At 56.6% G+C, this 27,269-nt stretch overlaps 1 protein-coding gene across 4 annotated transcripts; it reads left to right on the top strand.

Moving 5' to 3' along the window:
• Positions 1-1,967: 1,967 nt before the first annotated feature.
• On the top strand, positions 1,968-26,346 carry TP73 (tumor protein p73). 4 transcript variants are annotated; one of them, XM_017831192.1, is made up of 14 exons: positions 1,968-2,041; positions 3,098-3,193; positions 3,858-3,981; positions 8,539-8,784; positions 19,203-19,389; positions 19,506-19,621; positions 20,130-20,239; positions 20,640-20,782; positions 21,106-21,194; positions 21,518-21,642; positions 21,798-21,952; positions 22,056-22,188; positions 22,960-23,053; positions 24,621-26,346. In XM_017831192.1, the coding sequence occupies exons 1-14, from the start codon at positions 2,031-2,033 to the stop codon at positions 24,939-24,941; spliced, it is 1,950 nt and encodes a 649-aa protein (XP_017686681.1). In that variant the 5' UTR covers positions 1,968-2,030; the 3' UTR covers positions 24,942-26,346. The 4 variants fall into 4 exon arrangements, with proteins under 4 accessions (XP_017686681.1, XP_017686682.1, XP_017686684.1 ...); XM_017831193.1 differs by lacking the exons at positions 1,968-2,041; positions 3,098-3,193; positions 3,858-3,981 and adding an exon at positions 5,508-5,546; XM_017831195.1 differs by lacking the exons at positions 1,968-2,041; positions 3,098-3,193; positions 3,858-3,981; positions 21,798-21,952; positions 22,960-23,053 and adding an exon at positions 5,508-5,546.
• Positions 26,347-27,269: the final 923 nt, after the last annotated feature.

Raw genomic sequence — 27,269 nt, forward strand, 5'->3', positions numbered from 1 at the left:
TTGCAAATATTGAGTTGTTTGCTGTGGGCTGGATAAGCCCAATGGGTCTCGTTGTGCAGAGGAGAGAAGGTCCAGGACCGGTTCCCAAGCCATCAAGCTTGGAGTATAAGAGGTAGCAATGGCTCTCAGAAGTCCTCCTCTCAGGATGGGCAAAGAGTCCTTAGGAATTACTTATAGCCCTGTTATACAGAGTTTGGGCATTTATCTCCCTTTAAGGTGGCTGCAAAATGCCATCACGTTTCATCCTGGGCTGGAGTGGCAGCACAGCAGTGAATTTGTTATCAATAGCACTGGGCATTTCTAGGGGCTCACCCCGAGCTTTAAAGTTGATGGTGAGATCAAAGATGCTCCCTCTAGAGAGTGCAGAAACTCAGCAGCCGGGCAGTGCTGTGAGACCCCTTCACTTTCCTCACAGTGCTGAAAGAAGGAAGTTGGGTTTATAATCATTCTAAGAATATATTGGGGTCTGCGGTCAGAACACGAACCGTGAGTGAACTGTGGTTGGATATACGGAGGTTCATCAGCTCTGCTTCTCCAGGGTTCTCCCACTTTGGGGTGGCTCTCGGGACCTTGGTGTGTGTTTTTCCTTCTCTCTCTGGGGCTTGGGGGAAAAGAGCTGCTTCAGCTGGCCTGCGGCTAACTTGGCATTTCAGATATAGCCAAAGCCACAGCAGTGTGGAAAATTGAGTACACTGGGCTTTTCCATACTAATCTTTGGAAATTACTTCAGTGGCAGTTCACAGGGAAGGGGCATGCACAGGAGGAACTGGTTCCACTGCGACCCAGCCGGGTCCAGCATCCCGGGGGTGGCAGCCCTGCCATGGGCTGAGTCCCAGGGCGAGGGGAGGTGGTGATCACCTGTTCTCAGGATTTCTCTCCCTGCTCCTGGCCTCTTTTCTCGTGTGCAGTTTTCCTGCAATGCCCTGACTAGCAACAGAGGGAAGCAGCAACCCAGCAATCGCTGGAGCCGGCTCGGGGAGGTGCAGGGAGAGCAGCTCTCCCCGTGAGCACCGGCAAATCCCACCTGCAGCCTTGTATCCCATCACCAGCCCCTGGCTTTGCATGTTTTGGTCCCTCTTCCTCTAGAAACCTGCAATAAATCCAGTGCAGGTCCTTCCTGAGCTGTGCCAGTCATGCCAAGCATCTCCTACCACCTCCCTGCAGCCTCAGGGCAGAAGGGATGGAGAATTCCTTGCTGCCCTTCCCTGGACAAGTAGATCTTCACTTTAATAAGCAGTTTGAGGTCTCTGGAGGTGATAAATCCTCTCGGTGGGGTCTGACTGCAGAACTCTTACTGGCAGAAGTGATATTCCAGGTCTTTCCTTTGGTGTGGGAAGCTGGTGACAGCAGGGAGCGGACACAGTTAGCGCAGAGCGGGAATAGCCTCCAAACTGGGGGGCTGAAAGGGGCAGGGAGCTGAACATGAGGCTCTAAGGCTCTTCCCAGTTCATCTTTAATTTAGCTGTGCCACAGGGCTCCCACTTCTTCCCACAGGGTGTCTTTTCCTTCTGCTGGGTCTCACCATCACCGTGGTTTCCCACCTTCCCTGAACGGGAATGTCTCCACCATTCATTGTGCAATGGGGCTCTAAATGGCACCTCCTTTCAGATGGAATTACATCAGCACCGTGCCAATTTTGGGGAACCCTATTTATAAGTCTTTTGTGATTCTTTACCATCCCAGATGCCCTGTGCCAGGCTGTCAGTCTTGCTGCAGAGGTACTTTTCCAGGATGAGCCGGGATCCCAGCAGAGGGATGTGCCTTAACAACACTACTCCGGAGTTTAGAGCTCAGATGTGAGAAGCTGGTCTGGCTTTGCATGCGCAGGTTGTGCTTTGAAAGAGAAAGGGAACTTCCAAAACGCCCTTAAAACAGTCAGATTTCTTTCCTTTTGAGAACGAGAGCAGCCACGTGGTTAGAGCTGGTGTCACCCGTGATGACCACACAGCCGGGGCGGTGCAGAGGTGCTTTCTCTGCTGGAGGGAAAGGCCTGGCTTCTTCCTGAAGCTGCCCGGGCCAGGGAAAGCAGCATGGACGCAGGGTAAGGCCACCAGCAGTCGCCTGCATCTGTTCTAGGCTTTTCCTTCTCTCAGAGCTGTCATGTAGGTACTTTCATTTCTCTGTGTGTCACACGTGGGGCGAGGAGGGACGGGAGGACACCAGACTCTCCCTGTGAGCTATCCTGGCATGGGGCCCATGGCACAAGGGCCCTCCTGTGCTGTGGGAAACCCTCAGGGAACGGCAGCTGTGGATGCTGTGTCTCGTAGAAAGCAGCTCACAGGATCTGCTGACGGGGAAAGCTAGCCTGCTTTCGTTTTAACTCCCTTCCCTGCAGGCACCCAGTCCCCAGCTGAGTCAGAGGGGCCTGGGAGATCCTGAGCATCCCTCAATCTGAGAGGGGCTGCCCTCGACTCAGCAGCTCACACCCCAAAAGCAGGAAGTTTCAGGTTTTCACTATGAGATGTCGAAGTTGAAACGAGACGCTAAAACCAGTGCTGGTAAAAGGAGCAGCCAGATGTGCCTGAGGTACATCCACGTCAGCCAGGGCAGGGAAGTGCTCCTGCTGCTTCCAGGGAGTGGGTAAGGGAGGAGGAGGACGGTGCCGTGGCAGGACTGCCCACCCAGGGAGGCAGCGTGGGGCTCGAGATGGCTCTGGGAGACTCCCCGCTCCGGCTGCTGGGCCAGAGAGGCTCCGGGAGCACAGGGAGAGCCGAGCTGTGTCCTGTGCTTCCTCCGGCACCTGAGAGAGGCCAGGAAACGCTGCCCGGGGGCGAGGGGAGGGCAGCGGGCTGAGGAGGACTCCGGGTATGACTGTGCACAGCCCTCGGAAGGCTTTGGCTGAGGAACGGGCTGTCCCGCAGCTCCCCGGATGCACCTTCTGGCCGAGCTCAGGTCACGCCCTGCACACCCCCAGGCCTGCAGCTGCTGGGGCTGGGGGGCTCTGTCCCCCCATGGGCCCTGGGCAGCTCCGGTCCCTGCTGCAGTGAGCTGGGCTTGGGGGACTCCTGCCCTTGGCCGGGTGCTTTGTTGGCATGAGATGGCTCAGCCTGGCACAGCACACTGACAGTGCTAACCTGCTGCTTCTCTTTGCCCCCAGGGTGGTTTATCCTCTGTCAGACTCCCCCACTGCCAAGATGTCCCAGTCACCTCCGGCTGACGAAGGCAGCACCTTCGCCCACCTCTGGAGCACTCTGTAAGTGGGGGGTCATTTCCTGTGAGGGGTGTTTGGAAGCAGGAGCAAATAAGTTCCTTTTGCATCCTCTGCTCTCCACAGAGGCCTTTGCCACACCAAGAATTTTGCTCCCAGATTCCAGCCTCTCTGCTCAGCCCATTTCATTTGCCGAAGTGTCGTTTGAAACCAGCACACAAACACACGTGGCACTGTCTCATGGAGGGCTCCTTTTTTTGCTGCACTGCTCCAGGGCTGCATGGAGATGGTGTCAGGGCCAGAGCAGAGGTCCACTTAACCTAGGATCCTTCATTCCAAAATTAAACATCTTCCAGCCCCACCAAGATATTTGCAAATTTTCTGGCCTTTGAGCCTCATGCTCTAATAAAGCAAAGGAGAAGGACTGTCCTTCATTCCATCCTTTCTCCCTTGGTATCCTCTCATGTAAAGACATCCCAAGGTGACAGATATGCCACAGGAGCTGGGTGGATGCACAGCTTCCCAAGTCTCTGCCAGACAACAGTTTACCTGAGCAAAGCCTGCTCTACCACCTGGGAATCAAAGCAGAGGATGGAGGGAGGAACTGGGAAGGTGACAAGGTTCAAGAGGATTGTGAGTTGCCGGGTGGTGGTGGTGGCAGGGGTGTTAGAGAGCTGGGAAGATGACTGTGCCCTCACCTTCTCCTCAGGGAGCCAGACAGCACCTACTTCGACCTCCCTCCAGCCACCCACGCCGGCAGCAATGAGGTCTCCAACCAGACAGAGGTCACCATGGACGTCTTCCAGATGAGAGGCATGAACGACTCGGTGATGGTGAGTGTGCTCAGGTGGCACAGATGGCACCTGCACCAGACACAGACACGATTTCCCCTCAGGGGTGGGCTGGGGGCTCTGGGGGAGGCAGTGGGGAGAACAACCACTCCAGGTGTGGCACTGCTGGCACTGGTGCAGGGTCTGATCACCTGTGGCACAGGGCTCAGTAAAACCATGGCTACTCAATGCTGGACAATATCTCTGCACACAGCAGCAGGGGCTCAGTGCTGTAAGGGCAGCAGAGCTCGAGTCCCACGACAGGAACAGGGAGTCATTCTCTCTGGTACAAATGGTGTGTAGTTAAAGCCCATCCTACAAGCCTTTCCCTCTGTCAAAGACAGAGTCTTGGAAAAGCATCGTGGGTGTGCGAGACATGCAGGGTACTCGTGCCTGTTCGGTGCCCCGAGCGGGTTGGCCTCCCGGGAGCATCCCTGCAGCCGCTCCGGCTGTTGGCAGCATCCCCCTGCAGAAAGCCGCCGTTTCCCCGCAAAAAGCCGCCGTTCCCTCCTCGACAGCTGCCTCCCCTCCCCCAGCCCCTTTTCCCTCGCTTTCCGCTCGCTTTCCCTCCTTCCCCAGCCTCTGCCGCAGCGGGCAGGAGCCGGGCAGAGGGCTGATAATTGGGGCTCTGCCCTTCGCTGGGCGGGTGAGCCCTCGCCTTTCCCCTCGCTCCTGCTGGGACCGAAGCTGAGCCCGGCAGGGTTGGTGCAGCCCGGGGTGCGTGACAGTAAATGCACAGGTAACAGGACACCACTGGACTGAGACAGAGGCAAGAGGGGGAACAGCGGTGCAGGGACTGCTCAGTCCGTGCTGATTCCTGCTGCTCGTGGGGCTCAGCACCAGTGCCAATGCTCGGTGACTTGGAGCAGGTCACTCCAGTGCCATCTATCCCTATCTATCCCTATCCATCCCTGTCTGTCCCTCTAGATATCCATCCATCCATCCATCCGTCCATCCATCCATCCACACCTATCCATATCTGTCCATCTAGGCAGGGATAACTCCATATCACTGAGACACGGAGCTCTCACAGAGTCACTGCATCATCTGGCCATTGCAAGCACAGCCACATCGGTGTGCTGGTGACAGGTGCCAGCCAGGCAGGTTTCCAGCCCCATGTGGCTGGAAGAAGCTTTCAGGAGTGGGATCAGGGTGGGTTTGATGGTGGAGCTGGACCCCCACTCTCCCTGCAGTGGGAATGGTTGGTATCGCCCAGTCCATCACTGGGCAAGCTGGGGCCTGCCCTGTGTTTTAATGAATAGTCATGAGGGACAGAAGGGGTGGGCCCCGTTTTGTTGTTGGATGCAGCGAGTTGACAGAACTAAGGGAGATGAAAAAAGCCAAAGAGCCAACAGACGGCGGCACACGGGTGGCCAGCGCAGCATCCCTGGCGCTGCCCGCCCCGGCCCTGCTCCCACACTGCCCCTTCCGCCCACCATCCCACCCCGGCCTCCTCCATCGCCACCCCGACCCCATGACTCCCGGGGCAGGACGGTTCCCCGCGCTCCGTGAACCCCAAGACAACTAAAATGCTGTACGTCAGCGACCCGATGCAGCATTACACCACGGTAGGTGCCGCTCCTCAGGGATGGGGTTTGCCTTGCTGCTTTTACTGGGATTGTCCCCCACTGCTGGGGCACCCTCTCCAGCTCTGCCAGCCCAGCCTTTGTGCTGTGGCCCAGGATGCTCCAGGGGTTGTCCCAGTGTGAGCCTGTCCCCAGCCCAGGGCTGCAAGGATGAGCTGGGGCTGCTCCAGCCCGGCTCCTGAGCCCCCATCCGTGTCAGTGCAGGATGCTGCAGCCTCGGCAGCTCGGTCACTGGTCCTCTGGCTTTGCCTGATCCGGTGCTGGCAGAGCCCAGGGTGTGATTTAAACCTTGGGTGAAAGGAGTGCAGGTTCCTCATCCGTGTGCACAGTCAGGGAGGGTGTTGGCTGGAGCATCCACCCCAGGAATGCCTGCAGGGCTGGACACCCCCAGTACCGGTTTGTTGTCCACTGGGGATCTCCTCAGCCGAGCCCACGGCACATGCCACGGCCCCAGGCAGGCTTCCCTTCCCTGCTGGAAAGCCCTGGGAGGGCAGAGCAGGTGAAGTGGTACCTGTGCTGCAGGCGATGTGCTTTCAGCCCGGTCCTTGGGTGCCGAGGTTGTTTCCTTCGGGGTCTGTGTCTGTCTCTGACATTCACAACAGTCCGGCACAGGCACAGAGGCAGTCGGAGATAGAAGGAAATTACTTCATTCCTCTTTTTTACCTTGTGTGTGTTGCTACCAAGCCGCGTGTCCCGGGATTGTTGGGGTTGTTCCTTGGGAGGTCGTTGCTGCAGTTGTGTGTGTGTGTGTGTGTGTGTACAAACATGTGTGTGTGTGAACATATTTACACACATACACATAAACACACTTGCCTTTGATTTGTCTTTTAAGGGAATGTTTCCATAATTTTGTCAATTTTGAACAACAAGTTGGTCATTTTCCCCCTGCACCTGACTGGGTCTCTCTGCCAGTGGATTCCCAAAGCCCTGGTGCTCGGGAAGCTGTGTCACCTGGCTGGCAGAGGTGGTACCCTGGGTCTCATATCTCACCATTTTTCCCAGGGGAAGTTCTCTCCCATGCAGAGGTCAGGATGCTCTGCTCAGTGGAGGGTCCCCACTCCCCTGCCCCTTTATGGCTGCAGGCTTCAGCCACTCACAGTCCTGGCTCTAAGCACAAGAGAAAAACAGCTCAGTCCTGATACCCCTGGATTATCTGGGCTGTAGATCAGCCCTCTCCAGCAGCAATCCCTTCTCCCTTGCTGCTGCTCTCCTGGTTGATGCCTGAGCTTTGCCTGTGCCACCATGCCAGTGCTACCCTGCCCACAGTCCCCACGGCTGCTGCCCAGCAATTCCCAGCTGGAAGGCAAGGGCTTTCCACATGCCTGTTTTTTCCAAATTTTTTCTCCAGGTGAAGCCCGGGATTATGGAAAGCTTGGCTTGTCTTTGGCTGGGCTATTTATAGAGCTGTGAGTAGGAATAGAGGGGTTTAGGCACATATTTTAGGGAGAAAATGGCTGGATGTGTAAAAGCAAGCCGGATCTTGTTCAGCATTCCTCCAGTTAGTCACAGGCTCCAACGACCTTGTGAGAGATGCAGGCAACAGGAGAACTTCCCTGGAGAAGGATGATTGCCTTTAAACCATTCCACATTGTAGACGGTTGGGTGAGGTTGGGATCCCAAGTTAAAACACGTCTCTTGATTCCTGAGCCGTGAGCCTTGCAGCCCTTTGGGGAAGGCTGAGCCTGCTGGCTGTGCCCACGGCTGCTTCCAGAGCTCCTGGCTTCCCAGAGCTGCCCCAGCGGGTGCTGGGAACAGGGACAGTCCTGCTGGGGCATGGGGGCAGTCGAGGGGGACCTTGTCCGTGCTCTGGTGCGGGAGCCAGGACAGCACACAGCGACGCACTGGCCACTGCGTGTGGTCACCGGTACAGCCCCAGGGCCACCACAGCACCAGCCTCTGGGGCTGCCAGGGTGAGAGCAAGCCCTGAGCAACTTGGGAATTCCAGGTTTCTGGGCAAAAAACTCACCCTAATTGCTTTGAGAAACAGTTGTATTTGGGTCTGATTTTCTGGTGAAATATTAAGGCCACTTTAGCCACGCGGTTCTGGGGAATGTCACTGTACTTAGGCTGTGCCTGAGGGTAAAGGAGCTGCCAGCTCTTACTGGAAGTATCTGACAGTAGCTGGTCAGAAGACAAATAAGGAAAAAATTGTAAAAAGTCAGGATTTGGTCCAGCGGGTCTGGAATAGGAGCCAGGACGTGCCTAAATGGGTCTGTTTGCCCTGTGCCCTTCCTGCAGCGGCTGCATCGCAGCCACACGCTTTGGAGGTTTGAGGTTTTCCCCAAATTAGAGCTGCATCAGACACTGAGAGCAAACATCCCACTGGGAAACAAGCTACAAACCACTGCTCAAGGCTGGCTGGCTCAGAGAAGCACTCCCAGGAGTGGTGTGTGGGTGTCTGTCCTTGACCAGTGAATGCAAGAGGGGCAGGTCAGAAAAACGGGTCAGACACCCAGGACTGCTGTCACGACAGAGCAATGCCATTGCCAGGGACTGCTGGTCACCTTGCCAGGGCAGCTTCACTGAGCTGTGACACTCTGGCTGCTGGAAGGGCCACTGTGGAGCAGAGCCCTGTGTGCAGGACAGGGCTGTCACTCCCTGCCCACAGTGGGACATCTCCCACACCTGAGTGAGCCCCAGAACATCCCTGCCCTCTCCCCGCTGTCAGAACAGTGGCTTTCCCTCAGCAGGTGTGCTGGAGACCTGGGATTGTGGCACCCCACTGCCTCCAGTGATGATGGCGCAGATCGAGGGGGATGATTTAAGTACTGGAGTTGATCCCTCACACGAGTGGTGACCTGTTGGAAAACCCAAGCCACCCAGACCAGCTCTTTTGGCTCCCCTCCTGCATGCTGGCCCTTTAAGGAGGCTGTAACAGGACACCCCAGCCCTGGAGAAGGGTGGCTGAGGTTTCCCTGTCTCTAAACTGGCTGGTGTTTTCTTTTTTCCCTCCTCCCCTTTTCCCTTCCTCCAGTCCCAGTTCAATTTGCTGAACAACAGCATGGATCAGAGCATCGGCAGCAGAGCAGCCTCCACCAGCCCCTACAGCTCCGAGCACACCTCCAATGTCCCAACGCATTCTCCCTACTCGCAGCCCAGCTCTACCTTCGACGCCATGTCCCCGGCTCCCGTCATCCCCTCCAACACCGACTACCCCGGCCCACACCACTTCGAGGTGACCTTCCAGCAATCCAGCACCGCCAAGTCAGCCACCTGGACAGTAAGTTGCATGTCTTCTACCATCCCTAGGGAGATGCTCACCACCACCCACAGCGTCCTCACCGCCACCAACCAACCAACACCTCGGTGGTGGGGACGCTTGGCAGGGCAGCTGTGGGACACGGCCACCAGCCATGGGGACTTCACCTGCACAGGTGGTCCTGGGAAGCAAAACATGCAGGAAACATCCGTGCTTGCTTTTCAGGGGGTTTCTCCCAAAGAGCTGTGAAACACAGCGGCTACAATGTCATTTTTCTCACTGCAATTCCCTGAACTGCAGGTAAATGTCCCCAAAAGAAATGTCCTGGGGAAGTACCTGCCTTGTTCTCCCGGTGCTTCCCAACACCTTTGCCAGCCAGTGCTGTCAGAGGTGAGGCTGTGGGTGAGAGGGACCTTTGCTCGCATCTCCCAGTGCCGTTCCCAGCTTTGCCGTAAATTCCCGCTTGTCATTTACAATCCTTTTCCACCTCGTATCAGAGGAGTAACTTACTCTCTAGAAGTCACGGCAAACGGCAGAGTAGGATTTTAACCACAGTGGGTTTTTAGTCAAGGTCGCATCGTGCCGTCTGCTCGTCTCCTCGGGAGCCGGGATGTGGGTTTGGTCCACGGCCGCTCCGAGCGCGCTCCCGCCGCCGGGCACAGGAGAGCTCCGCGGGGCAGGGACCCGGTGACAGGGGAAAGCGTGCAGGGGCTGCTGTGCTTTTTGTGGAGAAAGGTCCTGATTTCGCGTCCCTGGCTCAGCGCAGCGCTGTCCCTGCTGTTCGGGAAAGCGGCGCTTGCGGGCAGTGCCGGAGGCGCTCCTGCAGCGGGTGAGTGTCTCCGGAGCGCCCGGGAGAGCCGCGCACCAGCGCACTGGAGCCGGGAGGGTTTTCTCCTCCGGGAAACACTGGTTGAGCAGAAAGGCTGGACTGGGGTGACTGACATCCCATGGGAAAAGAGAGGGTTTCCTCCAGGGCTGCGGTTTGACATTGCCATGGAACGGGCAGAGCAGCCCAGGAGCGATGTGTCAGCCCCAGGAGTGATGATGACCTTTGTTTTTGGGAGGTGACGTGTTTAATTGCCAAGACAGTCCTTCCCACGGGAGATAGAAAGCATCCTTGGATGCTGTCGTGCAGGGAGACCCGGGCAGCAGCCGGGGGGTGCTGCTGCACGGTGGGATGCTCCCGGTGTGTCCTGGTGAGGGTGCAGGAGGCGATGGTCTCCTGCACCCTCACCAACCGAATTGAACGCCGCCGAATTCCTGGCTGGAGCAATCCAGCAGCTTCCCTGCAGCCGGTGGCTGGAGCTGCACAGCTGAGTCACACAGATCAGCGGCTTGGGACAGCACCGTGGTTAAACACGACCTGCCCTCGTAGGGGTGGTTAAGTCTCCACTCTTTCCACTCTCTTTCCTTGTGGGATGTTGCTCAGGGATGCATTTAATTAGGAACTGAATAAACTTGAGCTCCTCGGGGCAGGATGATGTGACTCCAGACCGATCCTATCCCTACTGGGGGATAACTCCCATCAGTTACAGGATGGCTGTTCTTCCCAAGCCTTTATGGACGGTCAGGGCAGGCAGTCAGAGGTGTGTGGCCCTCTGACTCACAACACTGGGGTGGCTGCATCCCCCCAGAGCAGGATGGCTGCAAGGTCAGAACCCAGCAGCCCACAGTTCACTGTGCTGGAGCTGAGCCTTGCAGAGACCAGCAGTGGGTTGGCACCCTGAGAGCACAGGGGATGTTTCATTTGAAACAGGGATTCCTGCAGCACTGCTGGTGTGGATGCAGCGGGTCTGTCTCGCCGAGGTGCCACGTGAGGAACGGTCCTGCTGCGGTGACAGCTGGTGTCACTGCATGTCCTCCCCGCTGGAGCTGTCACAGACACATTTATTGCTGGAAGATGAGGCCACTGCCTTCCTCCCACTTGCCGTGAGCTCTGCAGTGCCACTGCCACACCCGAGGCTGTCCCAGTAAAATGGAGAAAGGAGCTCAGCAAAATAAATATGTCCTCTGTTACCAGTGAATCAACACAGATTTGTGACCCTGCACAGGAGCTGAGCACACACGTGTAGCAGTCAGGAGGGCTGGGGACAGGCAGGGATGTCTGACAGCACAGTCACACAAAGGGCAGCAGCACTGCAGGACACACGTGGGCTGGGCCAGCACGTCAGAGGGAACAGCCCAGCCTGGTTCAGCCCTGTCTGGGGAAGCCTTGTGGCTTTTGGGTACCCTGGGGTTCACTGTGCCAAATGATTTATGCCAGGGTGGTTGATCAGTTTACACCAAGCTTTGACCACAAGCCTGGTGGAGCCAACGTGCTGGGCAGCGTTTCAGAGCAGCAGGGAGTCCTCTGTGCTGCAGGAAGGGTCTGCTGAAGGTCTCTTGCAATCTGGGCTCAGATCATGGAGGATCCAGCCATGAAGGAATGGACATCTGGTGTACAGGCAATGCCAAAGCAAGTAGTTCATGCAAGTCATCTTGTCAAATGATTTGGGGTCATTTTTGATACAATCATGAGCTTTGTTGATGGAAATGTGTAGCTCAGTGGCCTTCTGGTTCAATCCCTCTGGAAGATGTGGTGTTGTCCATCCTCCTGTGCATGAGGGGAGGCTCCAAAGGATCTTGAGGGTCCAGAGCAGAGTGTTTGGAGATGAGCTGGCTGCTCTGGGGTGGTTCGCTCTGCAGGGCTGGTCACATCACTGTCACCTGGGCAGGGAAGCGAGGTGTCCCCGAGCCCACTGTCTGCACACGTGATGCTCCTGTCCACACTTCAAACCCTCTGTTGACAAAACAGAAATTGTTTGGGAGGGAGATTGCAAAGAAGATAAAAAATTTGGTGCAGATGCCTTGTGGGGCAATACCAGGGAAGTGTTCTGCAAGAAAGGTCTCCCCGAGAAGAGCAAGGGTGGCTCGATCGTGGTGTGCCCAGGAGATGGTTCCTCATAGCAGCCAGCTCCTTAATCAAACAGAAAAAGATATAATGAGATCCTTAATCTAACAGAAAAAAATATAATAAGATCCTGCACTTGGAAGCTGAAGCCAGGCAAATTCAGACTACAAACAAGGTGGAATTTTTTTAGCAGTGAGGATAATTAAACATAGGAACAATTTACCAAGGAATGTGGTGGATTCTCCAGCTCCTGAAGGATTCAAATGAGGAGTCTGCATATCTCCTGAGATAAGCTGTGCTTTAGCAGACACCCTTGGCTCAATGCAGGAGGAGGAGGAAGGAAGGGGTCTGGGGGCAGCAGTGTGGAGAATGGGCCCAGAGCATCATCAGCTGCTCTCTCTTGCCTCTAAATGCTGATTTTCTAATTTTAGAAAGGGGTGAATGGAGAAGGGGCAAAGCCTTGGGACAGGGTTTGGGGCTCACGTTGCTGAGCTCTGTCCTTGCAGAGGGACACTGGGCAGTGGTGGGTGACCCTGGATGTCCCGACCCCCGGGCTGGGCTCTGAGCAGCACACATCACCCACCAGCTCCGGGCCGAAGCAGCGGCTCTGTTCCGTGCTGTGGGAAGCCCTCCAGGCTGCTGCCACCTCCCTTTTCATTTTTAATGGCCTTCTTATCGCAGACAGCAACGGCCAGATGCTGAAAATAAGGTTTTCCCCGTAGGTTGGAAGCCCCCCTCTGGTAGGCTGCTCCGGCGGGGCTGGGAGGAGGACCGGGAGCTGCGGCGCGGCAAGACGGGGCACGCCGGCATCCTGCCTGCCTGCCGGGAGCCGTCGGGCTCCGGGAGCCCGGAGCTGCCCGGACACGCTGCAGCCGCAGCCGATCGCGGCGCTTTCCTCGCCGCAGCCCCTCGCCGCACCGGTCAGCTGGTAACTGATGGATAATTAGGATTTTTCTCAAGTCGGGTTGGTGGCAGAGCAGGGCTCCCTCCCCGCCGGACGCTGTCACGTGTGGCAGACCCGCAGAAGTGTTAATGGGGTCTTTGGCCTCCCGTGGTTGGGCTGCGAAGGGATGTGGGGGCTCGAGCTCACGGTGTGGGGCAGCCATCCAGGCCTGCACGGAGCCCCTGGAGCCAGGGGGAGGTGGACAAACCCCCAGGCTGTGCAGGCAAGGGGGTCTCTAACACAGGCACAGGGAGGTCCAAACCACAGCCAGGGACTTGCTTCTGCTTCAGGGAGCAAACAGCAGGTGAGGGAAAGGCTGGAGATGTTCACAGCTGAGGGGAGCTGCTCTTGCTCCCGTGGATGGCTGGCCAGCAGTCACCTACAGCAAACTGGATCCCAGTGCTCAGCCAGTGGGATATGGCCACGTGGAACCGGTTCCAGTTACTCATTAGATCTTGCAGCTGGAGCGTGGCCACTGGAGAGCTGAAATGCTTTGCCTGATCCTAAACTGAACAAGGAGGATGGGAATAATTGATGTGGCAGGAGGCAGGTTCTCCTTTGCTGGTTGCTGCCTGAAGCTCTTTGGGGTAGAGATGGTTGTAAAGACAAGGGAAAACTCTTGAGGAGCATCTATAGACTACAAGCCCACTCTTCAAATCCTCTCTGGCACTTCCTCATATCCCACAGAAGTTCCTGTCCAACAGCCATGGCCTGGAGATGATCAGGGGCCATGCACAGCTTAGGACACTGCCTCTGAGAAACAAACATCTCTGGTTCTATCCGAGCAGCTGGGCAGATGAGTGTGGATATTTTGGCATGCTGGAAGTAAGGAAGCAACTTCAGCACCAGCCTGCCCACAGCCCATCGAAGCCAGCCCACTGGAGGCTTTCCACCAGTTTTTGCAGGGTGTAGATGAGGCTCCAGGAGCTCCAGACACAATGGAATTAAGAAAAAAGGCAAAGGAATTCGGTGTGCGATGTTCCAACACGATCCCGCTATCAGCTCCACTATCTCGAACGTGTCTGGAATGCACAGGTCAAGGGAATGACTTACTGGCAATGCTGCTCCATCGGGAAGGCAATGCTCTCCAGCAGGAGAGGTGGGAGAGAGCTGGGAGCCCATGACCTCTGGTGCATAAGGGAGGGGGGGAAAGATGCTGGTGCACCCTCGGCAAACCCGCTCTCTGCCCGTGGCCAGTGCAGGCAGCAGCTGTGGGAGAGCAGGAGGAACAGCTCCCTCCTCATGGCACAGCCCTGCCAGGATCCTCCAGAGCCAGTGCTTTCCCCTGAGCCCAGGTCTTGCTGCTCTGGTTGTCACATTTTTGTTCCCAGCAACAATTCACAAGCCCAACTCAGCCTCCTCTTCCCTCCCCTCCCAGCCTGCCCCTGCATCCAGACTTGATCACACGTGTGAAACAATCTCCTGGCTGGATTTGCAGCTTCCTTTTTGGATGAGAGGGAGCTCTGGGCCACCTTGATCAGGGGATCTGAGTATCCAATGCACAGAGGGAGTCAGAAGAGATTAAACACCCCAGAGTGCCAGCACTGGCTCAGCAGTGACTGAGAGCAGCCACAACCCTGGTAGTTATTTTAAGGATATACACACTGGCGAAGGCAGGGAGAGGACTCCTTTGGGGGTGAAGCAAGGGATTTTAATTAGCAGTTGTGACATGCTAATTAAGGTAGAAGGATGCAGGCTGGAGCACAGGCAGCCTCCCTGTGCTGCTCTGCTGGGGGGCAGCTCTGGCCCCAGGACCTCAGTGATCTGGGGGACCTGAGGGTGATGGGGGTCCCCTGCAGCTGATGATGGCTGGGGGGAGCAGGGGACTCTGCTGAGACCCCGTGTCCTGAGCACAGTTGGTGGTGACTTGGTGTCACCCCAGTGCATCACTGCCATGATGTAGGGACCACAGGCACAGGGAGGTGGGTGTTGGAGCATCCCTTACAGCATCCCTGATCCATCCCTGCTGTGGTGCAGGAGCTGGAGAGGCAGGGACACAGGTACCAGGGCACCCCTTACAGCCATGCCCAGGGCAGTGCCTGCCCTTCCCAGCACACCTGTGTGCTGGACAGGTACCTCAGGCCCCGCTGGACACTCTCCTCTCCTCTTGAGCATCATCGGTGCGCTGGACATCTTCAAACCCAGCTCATAGTAAATGAGCAACAAAGTAGCTTTGGGGAGGAATTTCCAGCTCAGTGAGGAGTTTACAGGCCGGTGATTAAAAAATGGTTATTAAAAAAAATTAGACAGAAAAAGAATTAGCTCTGCAGTCGGCACGTCCTCCAGGATCTGCCGTAACAGATTCGTCCGAGCCGGTTAACGGTATTTGCGGTTTGCAAGATGCTACACGCCTGGGGAAGATGACAGACACGTTATTATCACCTCTGGGCTGCGATCTGTCCGAACCTGTCCCAGGATGCAGCTCCGCAGCTGCTTGCTGGGGAGCACAAGGAAATTAGCAGCCGGAGGCAGCACTTTTCTTCTCTCCCCCTTGCCAGGCCAGTGGCTTTATTGGGATCCATTGACTGCAGCCCCGGACACGTCCTGAGTAGAGCTAATGAGGAGACTGGAATGTAGGAGAGGAGGAGGCTGGTAGGGAGGAGGGGGGGAGGATTTGTGGAAAAAGTAATTGTTGAGCAAATCATTTCCTTCAAGAGGGAAAGGAGGCCTTGGCTGCCTCCCGAACAGGCAAGTCTAGACGCTTCAGTGTCAACAGTTGAAGATAAATAAGATTTTATCAGCTCCGAATCTGTTGGGACACATCCTCCTAGCGGTTCTGCTGCCCGCGCAGGGCCGGGCGAGATGGACTGCGCCGGGAGGTCTGTCCAGGCAGAGGATTCAGGCTGTTTTTTGTGCAAGGCTGTCATCATCCATGGGGAAAACCACCTCTTCCTGCATGGGGAGGCAGCCCCAGGGCTGAGCAGTGGCCTCTGGAGCGGGTCCTGGTCCTTGATCAGGGTGGGCAGCAGCGGATGCTGAGGCTCCACGTCAGCGCTGCATCCACAGGCCTTTGTGGGGTATTGGCTCATCGGGATCCTGTGCTGTGCAGAGCACAAGAAACCAAGATAACCATGGTAAAGCCTCACAGCAGCCAATGGCACCAAGGGCTCTGTCCCTCAGCTGGATTTGTGTCCTGTTACACCTGGCACTGGTGCACTGAGGTCTCATCTCACCAAAGAAGCAGCCACATCTCAAACACATCCAAAGACCCTTTGTGTTACCAAGCCCTTAGGGAAAGAACTCAGTGCTGATATAGTGCTAGGGTTTAGATAACTTGGCTTTTCCAGTTATTCCTAGTGTTCTGCAGGATGGGCAGCAGCAGCAGGGAATGGATGGAGATGGAGCTGGCATTATGGTGTCAGCCAAGCAGCTGAGGGTGACACTGGAAGCTGCAGGAAATCCCAGAGGAATACAGGTTCTGTGTGTTTCCATAGGCTTCAGGGAGCCTGTCAGCACTGCTGCTGCTCTGTGCTGGTTGGAGCAACCCAGCAGCCACAAGCCACAGAAACCTGTTGTGCTCCTCAAACACACAATAACAGGCACTCTGATGTTTTCCAGGAACAGAGATGACCTTGGTACTAACACAAGTGTGGAGTCAGACATCAGCAGCTCCCAGGGCAGAGCAGGGACTGAAAACCCAGGCAGGAGGTACCCAGGGCAGAACATACCCAGGCTCCTCTATGGGTGTGAAAGGAGTCCTGCTCCTGAGGTCTGGATGTGCCAGGAAGGTGTCCAGGTGTCCCAAGATGTTGTTCCTGTGCCCGGTAGCGAGTTGGCAGCAGAGTGAGTGACCTGAGCTTTGTGAGCCAGCGTGGCCAGTCTCGAGAGGTCAGTTTGTCCAAGTGCTGTGGAATGGGGAGGATGTGAGTGAACAGCACGAGGTTCCGCCGGTGCAGGTGGCACAAATGTAGCCATGGCAAACCAAGAGCCAAAGCAGTGAGGAGGCTGCACTGGCCTGTGATTAAATCCTGGTGTTTTGATCTCTGGTTCCTGCTCTGCCGCTGTCTCATCCTGAAGCTGAGGACTGTGCAGTGCCTGTGCTCCTTGCGGCTGTGCTGGGAGGTACCAGGGCCTCAGGTGATGCAGCACAGCCTGGCACAGAGATGGGCAAGGGGCAGATAATTAGCAAGTACAGATAACGAGGAGGAGAGAGGTGGCTGCTCCGTGGAACCTTGCTCAGTGCAGATTTGGCTGTCCCCTATGGAGAGGGTGCATTGCCAAGGGCTATTCCTGGCTGGAAGCACAGCTGGGGATGTAGAGCCTCCTGGGATCCCAAACAGACAATGCTGGTTCTCCTGGTGGCCATGGCCAGGCTGGGTCTGTGGCACTGGCAGTGCTGAGCCACAGCAGTGGTGGCAGACCCAGCACAGGAAGGCTCCACACTGTGAGGAGTCGGGAGCGCGGCCGCCCAGGGCACAGCCCAGACTTTTCCTGCCCAGGATTATCAGCACAGAGTTCCTTAAAAGAATGGTTTGTTAGAGTGGAGGGATCTTTGAAGGCGATCCCGGAGCTGTTGGGACACGATAAGGTTATCAGTGGAGACATGCCTGCACCTTCCCCCCGCAGGGAATTGCTCTGCTATTTAACTGAGATTTATCCATGTCATAACATGGTATAACGAGAGAATTTGTTACCAAAGAACTTGCCATAATGCACCTCTGCTCTTCCAGAGCAGTTATAGTTCCCAGGCATGTTGAGGGCTGCCCGGGAATGTCTACATGAAAGGATCCTTTGACAGGAGTTGTCAGTATTTTAACACCTGGCAAGGGAGAGCCCCCTCCAAATAACCCTTGTTTTGCCATGGTGGCTCCTCAAACAGAGGGCATTAAACCCCATTGTGGTGGGCAAGTGGGTTCCATGGGCCACAGCCACGTGGGAGCTTCATCTCCAGCAGGGCAGGGGGAATCACTGCATTCCCAGTGGAGCCTGTGGGCCTGATCCCTGCTGGGGATGTGGGATCAGAGCTGGGAGCTAACCTGGCTGTGCAGTCAGCGTTATCCAGTGTCAGTGCAGAACTTGGCCATTCCAGTAGCGGGTGGTGTTTCCAAGGTCCCCTCTCCTGCTGGGTGAGTCCATGTACCTCCACAAAGGAGGGTTAACTCTTGCTCCCTCCTGGTCACACCCTCCAGGGACCACAGCATCGTGCTGCTCTCCCCAGTGCTGAGCAGGCTCTAACCCCAGGACACTTCACTGTTGTGCCTCCAGGACCTGGTACCTGCTGCCAGCCTGACCCAACACATCCCCACACTGCAGGAACTGCTGCTGCTGTTTGCCTTGGGAGAGCCTGTGCCTTTTATGTCTTCCCAGAACTCTCCTGGAGACCACCTCAATGAGACAAACCTGGAAATGGTTTATCTCCTTTGCCCCTGTCTCAGTCCCTGAGGTGGTGGGAGCACCTCACTCAGGCACAGATGGCTCCAATCCTGCAGCCGGGGCAGCAGGGCAGGGAGACACAGATCCTTCCTGCCTGATCCACAGCTGCACTGAAACACACTCATGGCCAGGAAAAGTGGGGACTGGGCCATTCATGTCAGCCCCTGAATCTGCTCCCAGACCCATTTGAGCAGCTGCTGAGCCCCCTGTTTTGGGCAGCCCGAGCTCAGGAATCCCCCTGCACCAGGAGAGCAGAGCAGAGCTGCAGCCTCGCTCCCCTCGGCACACCTGTATTTGGATGGCTCAGGACAAGCTTTAACATCCCCACAAATACTCTGCACGGTGGTATTTTTTTGGCAGCAGGCACTGTGTTGTGGGGATGAGATAAAATACCTTGAGCAGGAACATGCCCTGCCATGCAGGGACGGGCGCAGGGGTGGGCTCGTGTGTAGCAAACACATTCCTTGCGAGATGGAAAACAGCATGGCACGGCTCAGAGGGGAGGGAGTTGCACATCCCCACACCTGGGAGCCCGGGTAGTTCCTGGAAGGTGAAGGACATGTTCTCCTTCCACAGCCCTGCTCTGGAGCAGCTCAAGCTGCAGGCCCAGGAGCTGCCCCCGTTCAAGGTCTTTGTGAGAGGAGTTTGCCACTGAGCAAACCCATTTGTGCCCTCATAGGGAGGAATTTGGTGGCCAGAAACTGTTTTCAATGCAGAAGTGGCTGCAGAGCATCCTCCTCCCACGGCCACCCCGGGCAGTGGTCGTGTCCCCATTATGTCCCCACCATGTCCCCTCCACGAGCCACTGCTGCTGCAAAGGATCAAGCTGGGGTCAGGACAGATCTGTCTGTGCCAGAATTAAACTCCCAGGTCCTGTATAATTAGCCATGACACTTTTAATGACATTAAGCACGATTTCCTCGGGCTGTGGTGTTCCCAGCCCTTGGTGCTCCCAGCTCTCCACTCAGCCACAAGCCTGCTGTGAGAACAGACTCAGGGAAGTGTTTCAGAATGGGCTGAATGACACCTGAACGAGGTGGCTGCATCTGCTTCACATGGAAAGTGGATACCACACAGTGTGGGTGAAATGGGTCAGATTTCAGTATTTCCAGGGGAAAGGGAAGAGAAGGGAGCCCTGTGTTTACACCACAGTGGAGGAAGCCAAGGGCGGGCAGGGGAGCATCCGCTGTCCCCTCAGTGACGCTCTCCTGACGGGTGTCTCCTGTTTCCCAGTACTCCCCCCTGCTGAAGAAGCTCTACTGTCAGATCGCCAAGACATGCCCCATCCAGATCAAGGTGTCCACGCCGCCGCCCCCGGGCACCATCATCCGGGCCATGCCCGTGTACAAGAAGGCAGAGCACGTCACCGAGGTGGTGAAACGCTGCCCCAACCACGAGCTCGGCCGCGACTTCAACGACGGTGAGTTCCACCCTCCCCAGGCCCGGGAGCCACCCACCCCCCTGTGCCACAGCCCTCGTGGGCACAGGATGGGCATCCTGGGCAGCCACATCTCTAACCAGAGGTTTGCCTTGCAGGCCAGTCAGCCCCTGCCAGCCACCTCATCCGGGTGGAAGGCAACAACCTCTCGCAGTACGTGGACGACCCGGTGACGGGCCGGCAGAGCGTGATGGTGCCCTACGAGCCCCCGCAGGTACCCGGCTGCTGGGGAGGGGGCAGGACCGGCCTCTGCCTCCGGACGGGCTCGTGCCAGCACTGTGGGTGAACCCACGGGGACAGGGCTGCTTGGCAGGACACACGAGGCCAGAGTGTCCCCTTGCCCTGGCACACCTAAGGCCACCCCTGCTCTCCCCCCGACACCGGTGGCAGCTGCATTCAGCATCTGCATCTCCCAGTCCTGTGAAGCATCCCAGAGCAGCCTGAGCCAGGGATGAGGGGAGCAAAGGGACACCCCCTCTAGTCCTGCTGGGCAGGACCCCACAGTCCTCGTACAGTCCCCTGTTCCAACTGGGACTGTCCCCACACCCCCCTTCCCTGGTGCTGCCCTGCCAAGGTGCCAGCCCTGTACCCTGTGCCCCTCGTCTTTGCTCCCTGGGGGAGACAAGCCTGCTTCCTCCCCTCCAGTTCTTCGCTCCCCAGAGTGTCCCTGCCTGCCTCCCCCGTCACTCCCCGCTCAGCTCCTGCTCTCCCCTCCCGGGCAGGTGGGGACCGAGTTCACCACCATCCTGTACAACTTCATGTGCAACAGCAGCTGCGTGGGAGGGATGAACAGGAGGCCCATCCTCATCATCATCACCCTGGAGACGAGAGAGTGAGTGGCTGTGGGAGCAGGGGTGGGTGTCCCTCCTGCTGCGGGAGGGCTGGGGGCCCTTGGGAAGGAACCCTCCCCTGCAGGGAGCACCCCCAGGGAAGGGGATGTGACAGCCCCAGCCCATGGCATGGGAATGTTCTCCTCTACCAGCCCAGAAAAGGCTGGCATGGAGGGACCAGAGACCCAGCCCTCAGTTGGCTTCTCCCCTGCAGCTGGAGCCTTCCTCTGTCCCAGGAGCTCCTCTTCCCCAGGAGCCCGCTGCTGAGGGCCTCCATCCATGCCTGAGGATCCCTTCCCACAGAGGGATGGGACGACACTGCTGGTCTGGTTTCTGAGCTGGACTGAGCCACAACCAACTTCCCAAGGGGAAACAGGGTCACTGATTGCTCTGTTCTCCCAGTGGCCAGGTCCTGGGCAGGAGATCCTTCGAGGGACGGATCTGTGCCTGCCCCGGCAGGGACCGGAAGGCCGATGAGGATCATTTCCGGGAGCAGCAGGCGCTGAACGAGAGCGCGGCCAAGAACGGCAACGCCAACAAGCGCAGTGAGTCCCTCAGGGCACCCCAAACCCCTGCACACCTCAAGGTCGGGCTCCAATCCACACCCAGGCATGATGCTTTGACCTTTCTCCACTAAATCTCCAGTCTTATAAGTCGGACCCCTCCCCTCTCCCTGCAGAGCCCAAAGCTGCCCGTGCAGGGCTCTCATGGCCAGAAATATTTATTCATTATTGTTAGTAACAAAGGGACACTCCAATGTCAAGCCCCAGGGGAATGGCTTTAGCATCCTGCATGGCTCGAGCCCAGTGCTCCCCACCATGCCCTGCCTCCCAGGACCCTGCCAACACTCATCCCCTCTCCCTTCCAGCGTTCAAGCAGAGCCCCCAGAGCATCCCAGCGCTGGGGACCAGCATCAAGAAACGGAGGCACGGGGAGGAGGAGATGTACTACGTGCCTGTAAGTGTGGGTGAGCTGCACAGGGTCAGAGCTCAGCTGGGGACAGTGGTGGCACTGTCCCCTCTGCCAGCAGCACCTTGGGGGGATGTCAGGCAGGTCAGGGATGCACAGGCTCCCACAGGGCAGCAGAGCTGGGCAGAAACCCAGGAAACAGGAGCAAAAGCATCCATGGATGCACGTGTTCAAGGGATTGCTGGATCCTGAGCAGTCTCTGGCCACAGTGACAGTGCACTTTGCATATCTGGGTGGAAAAACGTGACCACGAGGAATTGGCCAGGTGGGACAGGAATACAGCAAAATCCTGGGCTTGTTCCCTCCTCCAGGTTCGGGGCCGGGAGAACTTTGAGATCCTGATGAAGATAAAGGAGAGCCTGGAGCTGGTGGAGCTGGTCCCGCAGCAGCTGGTCGATTCCTACCGGCAGCAGCAGCAGCAGCTCCTGCAGAGGCAGTAAGTCCTGCTGCAGCCCCTGAGACCCCACAGCCCCAGGGAGGGGCAGGGAGCCTCGGCAGGGAGGTCTGATGGGCTGGAGGGGAGCTGCAGGCTGCGGCAGGGCAGCTCCATCCCCCGGCCCAGGCTGAGCAGCACGTGCCCTCCCTGCACAGGAGCCAGCTGCAGACACCTTCCTCCTACGGACCCGTCCTCTCCCCCATGAACAAAGTCCACAGCGCAGGGATCAACAAGCTGCCCTCTGTGAACCAGCTGGTGGGGCAGCCAGCACAGCACGGCCCTGGCACTGCACCCAGCCTGGGCCCCATGGGTACGTGCTCCCCTGGCCAGTCCCAGCACAGGGGCTCTCCCTCCCAGGCAGGGGGGGATCATGGCAGGGGGTGTCTAACAGGTCCGTTTGTTGTCCCTGCCAGGACCTGGAATGCTGAACAGCCATCCCATGCAACCCAACGGGGAAATGAACGGGGGCCACTCATCCCAGTCCATGGTGTCGGGGTCCCACTGCACCCCCCCACCGCCCTACAACCCCGACCCCAGCCTCGTCAGGTAGGGAGGGCACCCGGGGCCCTGCCTGTCTTGTCCTCTGCCGTTCTTTGCTGTGTCCCTCGCTCTAACCTTCCCATCTGCCTGGCAACTGGTCAACTGGCCACCGGCCCCAACTGAGAAATCACTGCTCCCAATCACACAGACTGTTCCTCTCAGCTCAGCAACCAAAGCCCAGCTACCGACCAGTCAGAAAGCCCCACTGCCCTCAGACACCCCCATGGGAACCCTTCCCTGATTAGTCAGAAATTAAATGCATCCAGACAAGGGTCTTGTCCTACACGTCCAATGGCACGTAGCCTTGTGAGCTTCCCCCTTCCCCTTCCTTCCAGCAATGCCTGGAAATGGGTCCTCGTGGACTATTCCCATCAGGAATGCATTCACAGCTCTGCAGCTTTTTAATGTTTTGGTCTTTAAAAAGACCACAGATGTTTCTGCACCAGCATCCACTTGGGGCAGAGCCTGGCTGTGCTGCTCAGCCCAGGGCATGTCCTGACACCCCTCCCCAGTAGCTTGAGCTCCCTCACATTATTCTGAGTAAGTTCCTTAGCCAAAACCTCTGAAATCAGGAGAAAAACATATGTAGCTTTAGGAATGAACATAATCCCACACTTCCCTTTGACCTCAGTGGCAGTGGAGGTCCCACCCGTGGAGCTCTCCGTGTCCCCCCACTCCTCCATGGCCTGACACGGTCTGTCCCACAGTGATGGTTTCCAGCACAGCTGTTGTTCATGAGAAGTTAATGCCACTTTATTTTCCAAACTTTTTCTGCAGTTTTTTAACAGGATTGGGGTGTCCAAACTGCATCGACTATTTCACCTCACAAGGGTTACAGAATATTTACCACCTGCAGAACCTATCCATAGAGGTAAATGTTTTGGGAAGATCTGTTCTTACCACTTGTTTCCAGCAGCTGTTGGTCTGAAAAGCAAAACCAAAAGTGTTTTAAGGGAAGGGAATCCTGTGCCCCAGCCCCTCACAGAAAATGTGTGCTCCCAGGATTGCTCCCAGGATTGCTCCCCAGGATTGCTGCCTCCCACTCCGGCAGCCTTGCAGCATCTCAGGCCTTGATGAAAACCACAAATCTCAGCTAGTTCCTCAAGACTGTCAGAAACAAGAGAGATTAAAGATCCCCAGGCCAGAGCTCAGGGAGATTTTTCCACCTAACACAGAAAATACATCTGAGGTGCTCAGTGGAACACCCCAAATCCCACAGAGCCAGCAGGAACACCCCACTGCAGCCCAGGGAGGTTTAATCTGATCTCACCTCTTCTCCTGTTAATCTTTAAGACAAAAGAGGCTGAAATAAGGGAGTTGAGCCCAGGGCATTCATAACAAGGGAAGCCAGGAATGAAATAGCCAAGATCAGGCAAAAGCTGGCAGGAAAAACAGAGGGGATGCTGGAAGTACCTGTGTGTGCCCCAGAGCATTCAGCCTCTGCTGCTGCCACACAGCGGTGCCAGTACCTGGGTGGCACCAGAGCTGGGGCTTCCCCAGCCTGTCAGGGGAATGAGAAGAAGGAAAACAAATAATCCTAAACCCTTTGAGCCATGGCAAACCCCATACATCCCAGAGTTGGTGTTTTGGCTGAGACAGAGCCCCTGCCCAACCCCATTTTGCCCCAGGCAGGTGTAGCAGCATCTCCACCTGGCAGCTACACCCGTGGGAGAGATGATGATTTGTCACTGGTAGCTGGGGCCAGTTGCGTAACCTGAGCCTGGTTTTGGACCATTTGCTGAACTAACTCCGTGACCATCTGTCAGCTGTCCAAGGAAATGTTTGGAATGGCCAAAACTCGTGTCAGGGCGCTGAGCTTTGTGTCCGAGTCGGCGTTTGTAGCTACTAATTGCATACTCACTGTCTGCTCCAGTAACACTCCCCCGAGTCTCTGTGTTGGCATTAATGTGGATCCCTGGCAGGTCCCCGCTGTGCCCGTGCCCGTCCTGGCCCAGGGCCCCAGTGGGAGGTCACCCACCTCGCCCGGCTGTGTGAGCTCGGCCTGTGGTGCTGGGACAGCCCCTGTCACCACCCTGGTGTAGGGGGCAGGTGCTGCTCCAGCCTCCCGGGCCAGGGCTGGAGCAGAAGCCCAGGGGAACAGGCACGAGGATGCTTCACATGCTGCTCTGAACCTGTGTCTGAGGGCAATGGTCCCCTCCCTGTCCTTCCTCTCATTTCCACATCAGTTTGATGTGAACCCCTCCCAAAACACATCTCTGACCTGCAACGCTGTGGCTGAGTAACTGGGTTACAAAAGAGGAATCACCTGGGGGATGATGCACCCACGGCCTTGCTGTTGTGACCTGGGGGAGGTCCAGCCCTGCCCCATTGGGCGCTCAGGCCTCGAGCCCATGTGCCCCCAGAGCATGACCGGGGGGTGCAGGGCTCGGTCCCGCTGGTACAGTCCCGGCTGTGCCTCAGCACTGCTGTCCTTCCAGGATCTCGGAGCACTGAAGATCCCGGAGCAGTACAGGATGATCATCTGGCGGGGTCTGCAGGAGCTCAAGCAGAGCCACGACTACGGGGCCCAGCAGCTGATCCGCTCCAGCAGCAACGCCTCCACCATCTCCATCGGCAGCTCCGGGGAGCTGCAGCGGCAGCGGGTGATGGAGGCCGTGCACTTCCGCGTGCGCCACACCATCACCATCCCCAACCGCGGCAACGCCGACGACTGGGCCGACTTCGGCTTCGACCTCCCGGACTGCAAATCCCGCAAACAGTCCATAAAGGAGGAATTCACGGAGGGAGAGATCAACTGAGCGGCTCCGGAGGCGGCAGCGAGAGACCAGGGGGGAGCCGAGCCCCCCATGAAATGTGTTTGCAGCCTCGGGCGCCTGGAGAAGGGTCATTTTGTTGTCCGAGGGGAACTGCGGGCCCTGAGCCGGGCGGGAGGCGCCTGCCCCGGGGAGGAAACTGCGGTAGCTTCGGCCGAGGTGAGGAGGAGGAGGAGGAAGAGGAGGAGGAGGAGGGCAACCGAGCCAGCTCAGCAGCTGGAGTGGGATTTCCGCCTGCCCGTGGCACGGGAGGCATCATCTGGTCTGTGTTTTCCTGGAGCATCCCTGCATCCCACAGACGTGGTGTAAGGACAGCACGTTTTTCTCATCCCTGCTCACTGACCCTGTCTGTGTTCCCTGGGGTGTCCCAAACCCACAGGGCTTTGTCACTGCAGCACAGACTCAGCCCTCACCTGTGCAGGCATCGTCAGGACTGGTGCGAAGCCACATCCTGCTTTCCCGACAGACTGCCAAACCCTACCCTCAGCCCTCTCTAGAGCTGGAAAGAACCTGTTTGTCTGTTCCTGATGTGTTCTTGTACCTAAATATTGGTGTATATAAACAGCAGCAAATGTACATACAGTAAACTCATTGTGCTGTAAGGAGAGAGAAAGATTTATTTTCATGTAAGCTATAAAAATTGATACTGACTCCTGAGACACCACAGTGTCAAGTAAATTAATTTCATGTTGTAGCATGTAAAAATGCAGAAAATCCTGTTTCCAGCCTTATCTATTTAAAATCCAATTTTTTCTCCTCTGAATCTTTCACGCAATTGCAGAGGAGGGAGAAAGCCAGTGATTGTCCTGGGAAGTCAGAGGTCTGGATTATCCCTCCCTGCTCTGTTGGAGAGTTTCGCAGACAGGTCAGACCTGGTGAGCCAGAATGCAGGCAGCGTAAATTCCATCCTGTCCTGGAGCACAGCAATGGTCTGGGTGACCAGCTCTGTTCTGTTCCTGGTCACTTTTCCCAGCTGTAATTTCTCCCGTGATTTGGGCTGGCAAAAAAACCTGCACAGAAAGCAAGGACACACAGGGTAGGTGTGTTCCCTCCCTGAATGCTAATTCCCTACACATCTGGGAAGGCAATGTCCCACAGCAGGTCTCAGAAAGGCCCAGGAAGTCACAGGAGCTCCTGCTGTGGGAGGGAGCACGGGTGGACAGGGAGCTGCTGCATCTGCCCCCTCAGCCCTGGGTCACTCGAGATTTTGGCCAGGCTGAGGGAACCCACACAGAAACGATGTTCCTGGCACCTTCCCACTGCCTGTGGAGGCCTCCAAAGGCAGCCCTACACCTGCTTCCCACCTCCCCAGGCTGGGGAAGGGGCTGCAGACCCTTCCCGAAGCCCTGGACTCTCTAAGCAGGAACAAAACAAGAGCTCGAGCCCCACCTATGACATTCAGGGCTCCCCCGGGATGCACCTTCTCCTGCAGGAAGGCACTGTCTGTTCCCTCTCCAGGGGGAACACGGCTGTGAGTGCTGGAGCCCTGGGCCCAGGTCCCCTCTCCAGTGCCCTGTCCTGGTGTCCCACAGCAGCTCCAAGCCCTCAGCACGCAGGGGTGGCCTCCTCTCCCTCCTGTCCTTCCCACTCCAGAGATGGGTGAGCCACACGTGCAGAGCCACTGTCCCTGAAGCTATCCCACCCCTCAGACCACAGGGACTGGGAACAGACTCCTTTGGGACTGGAACCCAACTCCCTTGGCTGTGGCTGATGTGTGAATGTGTGTCCCCAGGTAACAGCTCAATAAAGCACTTCAATGCTTTAAAGCTTCTGCAGCAACCACTCACATTTCCAGCATTAACAGGGGCTGTTCCCAGCAGTATTAATGGATCACTCCATGGCAGGAATGGTACTTTTTGTAATGTTACCTTTGGAAAATGTGTTATTTTTACAGCTGTGGTTTTTCTTTTGTGGTTTGTTGGTTGTTTTTTGTTTGGTTTGGGTTTGGGTTTCTTTTGGTAACACAATAAAAGCACATGTGGGAATTGCTGCATCTGGCAATTAAAATTGTACAGAAAGTGCCCTCCTAACCCACATAAACCTTCGCCTGTAGGACCTCAAAGGGCCTAAAGCTGCTGAAACCAAAAAGAAACCCACCTGTGAGTAATAAACTGCTACAGTGAGTACAGAGAGGCAAGAGGTGGCTTCTGGATATATAAAACTTTTTTTTTCTCAATAAATTACTAAAAAACAGCGAATGAGGTGGATAACAAGCATTAAGACATCGCTTTTCTGAGTTTGAAAAATTACTGTTAAAAACAATTTCCCAAAGGAAATTAAGTTACAAATGTCACCACCACTTCCAGTTTTAGG

This window comes from Lepidothrix coronata, unplaced genomic scaffold, assembly GCF_001604755.1.
Source record: "Lepidothrix coronata isolate B3197 unplaced genomic scaffold, Lepidothrix_coronata-1.0 Scaffold188, whole genome shotgun sequence".
Lineage (NCBI taxonomy): Eukaryota > Metazoa > Chordata > Aves > Passeriformes > Pipridae > Lepidothrix > Lepidothrix coronata.